The following is a 7,402-nucleotide window of genomic DNA, read 5'->3' as shown; positions in this document are numbered from 1 at the left end:
ATAAAAATAAAAACACGTTAAAAGCGGCTCACCTGAGGAACCTCATCTCCTCGTTCTTGGCGTCGTTGTCGGTGATGATCTTGGACGTGGTGACGCTGACCTCCACGCCGTCCACCATGAACTTACGGGTCTTTTTCAATGTTTTCTTCTGGCGTTTAGTGTCCTGAGGAGACGAGAACCGTTACAGAAGTATTCAGGGTCARGGGTTTGGTTCTGGCAGGACGTCCTGACTCACCTGAACAGAAATGGATCCAGGCTCTTTAGTCTTGGACAGGAAGCTGGAGATGGACAGGTTCAGGTCCACGCTGCTGTAATCAGAGGTGGAACAACTTCCTGAATCAGAGTCTCTGTCCTTTTCCTTCTTCATTTTCTCCGTCTCCTTCTTGTCCTCCTCAGCTGCACGTTTGTCCTCGGTGTCCTGCTTCAGGACAGGCTTGTCTTCCTCCGGAAGAGTCAGAGTCACCTTCAGGTGTTTGAACGGTTCTCTGTCCTCAGCTGGAGTGTTTGGCTCCTCCTCGACAGGTGTGTTCTCCTCCTGAGGGGTCTCAGCCGTGTCCACCTCCTTCTCGTCCTCCACGTTTAGCTGCAGCTGCTGCATTTCTTTGGACGGAGCCCCCGGTTCTTTCTCCAACTCCGGCGAGGAGACCCGAGCCTCCGGTGGTTTGGTTTCAGTCTCTTCTTGGTTAACTGGAGTGCCAGGAGCAGCAGGAGCAGAGGGCTCCTCCTCAGAACTGGACTCCATCACATGGTTGGCCACAGGAAGCTCGGTGGGGGTGGACCGGATGGGTTCCAGCTTCTCGGGGACTGACTCCAGGCTGGAGGGGGACAGGGGGATCTTCTCATCCTCTGAGCTGACGAYGCTGACATCTGACAGGGCTCGTTTGTGTCCCTGCAGCACAGAGGGACAGGAGGAAGAGTTAGGACCGTCAGTTTTAATTAAAACTGATAAAACCTTCTCTTTGTTTGGTGATTTGGGACTCACCAGGTGTGCCTCTGCCTCTTCCTCCTCCTCCTCCTCTTTGTGCTCTTCGATCTCCTCGGTGACCTCGGCCTTGGCCTCGGCGATCAGCTCTCTCAGCGGCCGGCTGTCAGTCACCGTCRTTACAAACGAATGCTACAGGGAGACAAGAGACACGGTTCAGTAAAGACTTGAGGGAAAGAATACCACCCGACGCCTTTCAGAGAACATCATCATCATCATCAAAAGACATGGAGCTGCAGTGTATCAAAAATCAATCAAATCATCATGTCCTAAATGATAACCAGAACTATGTCGTGGTTGTGACGTCAAATTTTTGTAATAAATATGAAAGCTTTTTTGGAAAGATAACATTGATAACATGTTGCAAAACAAATTTCACACTGCTGGGATGAACGGTTGTTGAGATATTTWCATGTGAAGAAACAGGAAGTGATGTCACAGGGGAATGTCAGCATATAAACAGAGCGTCATTACAACAGCTAACAACAGACTGTAGAGAAGAATCTGATGTTTCTTTAGATTATTTTTAGCTGCTATCAAAGAGTGACGAAGAAGAATTAAAGTTTAAAAAAAAATTTTAATAAACGGAGACCATAGTTTATTTTATAAGAGTTCCCCTTTGATGTCACTTCYTGTTTCACTTTGGCTGAACCAAATACAAAAGAAAATATGCCAGTTATGTGACAAAATGGGTAAAATCATGTGTTTTATACCAATTTCCTTAAGTATAAAGATGATTTCTTTGACTTTTTCTATTTGAAGGACAGGCATGTCACAGGCTCTTTAAGATTTAGGGGTCCCCTGGGGACTATTTGGTGTRGGTCTCCCATGGCAGACAGAGTCCAGGTGAGGGGTCAGACCAGGAGGGATTTGAAACCTGGCTGGATAAACATCACATCAGGAAACAGGTCTCTCTCGTGGATTCAGGTCTGGAGGGAGGAACTCTTCAATGAGCACCTCGTGGTCCAGCCTCGRGTCCTGGGTCAGCTGAGGTCCAACCTGAAGAGGCTACCTCCAGGTGGGCCCACCACCTGCGAGGAGGACCACTGGGTCTATGCAAGCTGGACAGGTGAGGGAGGGCACCGCTCAGAGTAGATGTTGGGGATCACTCTCAGCTACTACCACAGCAAACTTCCTACACTATATACTTGTACTTTATAAAACTTTAGTAGCTCAGTATTTGCAAAATCAACCGTTACAGACTTTTTTAAGATCACTTGGCAGCAGATTCCAAAATATAATCAGTTGTAGCTGAAGAGCCAATCATTACTTTTTACAAGTTTCAGTGGATCATGAGATATTTTGCTAACAGACCACGTCAGGGAGTGACAGTAAGACCATCATTAGAGCTGAAGGTTCGACTCAGAGAYAAGAACTGTTTTAAACGCATTTTTAAAAACGATGAATATTTTCTGCTTCATYCTGTTTATCAAACAGTAACTAATTAAAGCCGCATTCGAGCAGATAAGCATTATCTGGGGACCCCATGTAATAAATAAATTACTCCCTGGTGTGTTTTTTATGTGGTGGATTCACACGGGATAAATGAAGCCTGAGATTTACAAACATCTCCTGGATATGATAACTCCACTCAGGCTACGAGTGTTGCTGGGTATAATCCTGAGTAATTTAACTTTATTAATATCAGATTCATTTGTCATGATTATTTGTAATTGTATGTTTTCTTAATTTGATTTAAGACATGCAAGAGACAACGTATTTAAAAGTTTTCTTTATTTGGAATAGGGGTTAGTTCAGTGACATTACCAAAAGGATCCACTAGGGGGACATGGTGTCCCCTTAATGGTCTCCTGTGTTCATTTTCTCTTATTATCTCCTTTCTTTTAAGGGGCGACATGAGCCACCAAACAAAGCTTCTGCTCTCCTACTAATAACTAGGGGTGTAAATMACCAGCTTCATCACGATACGATATTACATCGATATGTTTGGGTGAYGATTCAATATTTCTCAATATCACAAAGTCTGTCACGATATAATTTCAATTCAGTTTAATACACATGTYTGCGATTGATATAATGCGGTATCATCTGCCCATCTAACACRGTCATTGTATTAGATAGGCAGATGATATCAATTCCCATCAAGCATATGATGACGATATAGATYGATATTTTCATTTTGCCTCGAGACAACTGAATCATGAACCATTCAAACAGATATATCAATATAGATCGATGTATCGTTTTACACCCCTACTTATAACATTTCATAAGTTATAAAGTGTTCTGTTGGAGAAAACCGCAACAACATAAGTGCCAAATATAAACARGTCCAGTGCTGGTGAGGGTGCTCTTCCTGTGTGAGAACCCAAAGTGTGACTATAACTGAGCCACAACACGTTGCGCTGCGACCACAGTGTTACTGCCAGTGTCAGAGGACTACACACACACACAAAATATGTAATATTACCACATGATGATGATGTGAGCCAACATCTGCACTTGATGTTGCTCCTTCTCTTCAGCCCTTACCTTTTTGATGCTGCAGGTTACGGGGTCAGTAGGGTTTTGCCGGCCCCGGACCCAAAAGGTTTTCAGTGCACGCCAGTCCAGCAAAYAAAAATGTGTCCAGGAAACAAAAACACCTAAATACATGTGGGATTCAGCCCATTCCTGTCCAGATCACAGAGCTGCCTCCTCCTCACACTGGATTAGCATCAAAGGACCTCACAGTTCAGTGAAATGTAGCAGGTAATTTATGGRAGAATTTTTACTTTACAAATTACTGACATGGTCGATTCACACGGGACAACCTGCTGTAATTACAAAGAGCATGCGGTCCCTGGGTGGAACTGATCCAGTCAGAACATTGAACTACAGTAACAACTAACAAAGACCAGGTTYAACTAACTCACCTTCTTGTGTTTAGAGATCTGCAGGTACTGGATGGCAGGTCTGATGATGTGCAGCTTCTTGGATAATAAAAGCTTCAGTGGAGGCAGACCACTGTTCTGTATTTTTAAACCCATCAGGTCTGGGTCTGGGTCTGGGCAGATCTGCACAGCGTTAGACTAAGACTGGGTGCCCGCTGCCTCTCTGAGCAGTAAGTAGGCGGCTCTGACCCRACTGAGCTTCTTAATCTGAACGGAAAAAGCAGCAGCAGCTCTGCTGACGTCACTGAGGGAACAGGACCGGGTCGGGTCGGGTCGGGCCAGTCGGGACAGACGGTTCTCTGCCTGAMAGAAGGTGAGCAGGTGTCGCCTCGGGCTGGAGGCAGGTGGTGTGTGGGTATGGGAGGGGTCATGTGAGGTGCTGGAGGGTGAAGGTACCTGAAGGAGCTGAGCTGCTCCCCATCTGCTGTCCACGTTCTTGTCCAGACTCCTCTTCAGGAAGTCCTTAAACTCTGGAGACCTGAAAATAAAAAGAGAGTTCTTCAGAACTACAGACAGAGACTTACAGAAAACCTTTACTCTCTGATGACAACCTGCTCCAGAGCTCAGGACCTGACATAAACTAGGGCTGAACAATTTTGGAAAATAAGCTAATTGTGATTTTTTTAACTATAAATTGCGATTTAATATGCAATTATTTTTTTAACATCTTCTCAAGCATTGTTCAAGAAACAAAAGCAATAAACAAAGTAAGATTTATTTAAAGCACAGATTACAATAAAGCAAACAAATCTGTGGCTTTAGTTTTTCATAACATATTAAACATGTTAAGTGAACTTCCTAAACACTGTCTGAACTTCACAAAACAGCCTATAAATAAATAGGAAAAAAATATAAATATAAAAAATAAAGCTTAGTGCTTTCCAGCTAATAATATCATGAAAAAATAAAGTGCAAAACATAAAGAGAATAAACATCTGCTTTAACCAACTCGTTATTTTCTAGGAAAATCAAACTCAAGTCACTAGATTACATCATCACCTAATATGTTTGCCAGTAATTTGCCAGAGATGTTAAAGAGAAGACAAGTGAAGAAAATCACTAAATATTTTTAAAACTGCAGTTTAAATTAATGAAATAAAAATAATTTTATGACTTCAATGCTTAGATCTACATCACATAAATTAAATTAGATTAAATTAAATTTAATCTGCAGACTGATAGATGTCAGGAGGCACAGGGAGGATGAGGTGAAGCAGTGACTGATCTGTGAGTCGAACACAGCTGAGTCCAGAGATTTAGTTCAGAGTTATTACAGTAAATATTATATCCCGCTTTGTAAACCAGATTCATTTGCAGTGGTCTCCTCTCAGCTGATTGCAGCCGGGTGTGTGTGTGTGTCTGTACTGCTGCACGGGGCAAATCGGACCGCTTTATGAAGGGGGAGGGGCTCACCGCACCGCTCACTGCTTGTAGAGGAAAGGAGAACAGTGCTGTTAAAGCTTCCAAAAGTCTCCAAAAACACTGGGAAAAGTTGGCAGATTTGTCTCTAGTTGCCTTTTTTGGGAGGGAAAAGTCACTAGAGGGGTCTGAAAAGCTGCTAGATCTAGCGACAATGTCGCTAATTAAAACACTGCTCCGCTCAGCTCAGTCCCAGGTCAGGTGACCAGTCAAAGTTCAGCCCTAATCTAAACCCTGTTCAGCTGCATCTGAGGAGACCTGAACCAACGTCTCCATCAGAGCTGTGACTCACCAGCGGGAYGGCTGCATCAGGGTGGGGGGGTCGGACTTGGCTATTTTCAGCAGGACCCTCATGGGGTTCATCTCGTGGTTGGGGGGCTCGATCTGAGCCAGCTCGATGAGGGTGACCCCGAGGGACCAGATGTCGGCCTTGTAGTCGTAGGGCCGGTCCTTGGAGGTCTCGCACATCACCACCTCGGGGGCCATCCTGGTGAAGAGGGCGGAGCCGTGAGTTTGACTCCGACGATGACGCTGAGTGAATAAAAAAAAATAAAAGCGATCCTCTCACCAGTAAGGAGTTCCRATGAACGAGTCTCTTCGCTGCAGAGTTTTGGTGTTTTTGGCAGAAACGCCGAAGTCAGCTGAAAAACAGGAAGTAGACAGAGGATTAGTTTTCTTTACAAAATAAAATGCTCGGCGGAACCACAGCTCTGTTGGCGTGACGTCACGCGTGTAGAGACTCAGCAGGCTCCGTGTCTTACATCGCTGGATAAATGCTGGCCGTGTTTCATCCCAGCATGACTCAGCATGACTCAGCATGACTCAGTGTAACCATCAGTGTTCTGCATAAAAGCAACAACCTGATGTTCTAAAACCCTCTCAGGGTCTGACTCATGCTTCTCTGCCTCTGACTCGTTGTCATGAACACGCTGATCGTTTATTTAAGCGCAGGATGCTGCTGTGAAAACAGCTGCTGCATTCTGGGAAATGTTCTGTTTTAGAGAGATGCTCCTGTGYATTTATTAAAAAGAACAATCAGTAAAAATATCTTCACTGCAGAGGAGTGAATAAACCCTCAAACTTTTATAATGTAAAGTTTCAGCATTTTGACTTTAACGTGGAAGCCTCCATAAGCAGTGAGTTATGGGCACTAACGAGTTTGTTAACGAGCTCGTTAGTGAGCCTGACCCCCCCTCACCCAGCTTCACATCTCCGTCCAGCGTCAGCAGGATGTTCCCGGCCTTCAGGTCTCTGTGGATGATTTTGTTTTCGTGGAGGTAGACCAGCGCCTGCAGGGTCTGCCTGCACACCACCCGGATCTGGGGCTCCGTCAGGGGTCTCTCCAGCTCTGTGAGGGAGGGGCAAAAAGGTATGAGTTGAATTCCTCGCTCTAAAGCACGGTTAGTGTCTGAGAATAAAACCCGCCCCCCTCCAAMGTGTGGGTGGTCCAGCAGCAACCTGAGCCGCTTCCTGATGATGATATAACCCGTGAGGAAAATGGAAAGTGCTGACTCACCSAGCATGACGGCGTCCACCGCCCCGCCGGCACAGAACTCGATCAGGATCTGAGAGGAAACAGAAACAGAGACGACGTTTTTATTCAGATCTGAGACATTTTCAGTGACAGACCGCTGCCTCCTGAAYGCACAAAAGGAGCGTTACCGCAGATCCTTCCTCCCATCASCTGTTAGACTCTATAACCAACACTGYTGCTAACAATCATGATAAGCATCCATGTCTGTTTGCACATCAAACAACTCTACCTCTCAATCATTACATAAATAATAACCTGTGGAAATACATCTTTTTTATTTTTCCTGTCCTAGAACTTAATGACTTAGTTCGACCCAATTCAACAGATTTGTTGGGTTTTTTTCTTGTAATTTTGTATTTTTCTGCACAGTATCTGGCTTTCATTTTTTATTTTTATCTAATTTCAACTGATAGTCCGGTACAGTAATTCTTTTTCTTATTTTTATTTTATTCTATGTTTGTTTCTATTCTGATCTATTCTATTTGGATCCAACTTTGATCTACAGCACAGTTAAATATACGAATATATGAATGAATGAATGAATGAATGAATAAATGAATAAATAAATGAATA

At 44.1% G+C, this 7,402-nt stretch overlaps 1 protein-coding gene across 1 annotated transcript in view; it reads right to left on the bottom strand.

Moving 5' to 3' along the window:
* The window catches only part of slkb (STE20-like kinase b), a 17,167-nt gene that overhangs the window by 3,697 nt on the left and 6,068 nt on the right, over window positions 1–7,402 (bottom strand). The window contains exons 3-10 of the mRNA XM_014018294.1: window positions 6,812–6,860; window positions 6,494–6,643; window positions 5,864–5,936; window positions 5,588–5,782; window positions 4,273–4,354; window positions 983–1,114; window positions 236–889; window positions 33–163 (exon numbers count right to left, since the gene is read on the bottom strand). Of these exons, the coding sequence (XP_013873748.1) occupies window positions 33–163; window positions 236–889; window positions 983–1,114; window positions 4,273–4,354; window positions 5,588–5,782; window positions 5,864–5,936; window positions 6,494–6,643; window positions 6,812–6,860 (1,466 nt within the window). The remainder of the gene's footprint in view (window positions 1–32; window positions 164–235; window positions 890–982; window positions 1,115–4,272; window positions 4,355–5,587; window positions 5,783–5,863; window positions 5,937–6,493; window positions 6,644–6,811; window positions 6,861–7,402) is intronic.

This window comes from Austrofundulus limnaeus, unplaced genomic scaffold (genome assembly GCF_001266775.1).
Source record: "Austrofundulus limnaeus strain Quisiro unplaced genomic scaffold, Austrofundulus_limnaeus-1.0 Scaffold189, whole genome shotgun sequence".
Taxonomy (NCBI): Eukaryota; Metazoa; Chordata; class Actinopteri; order Cyprinodontiformes; family Rivulidae; genus Austrofundulus; species Austrofundulus limnaeus.
The sequence above is the reverse complement of the archived record's forward strand: the minus strand, read 5'-3'. Positions and strand labels throughout refer to the sequence as shown.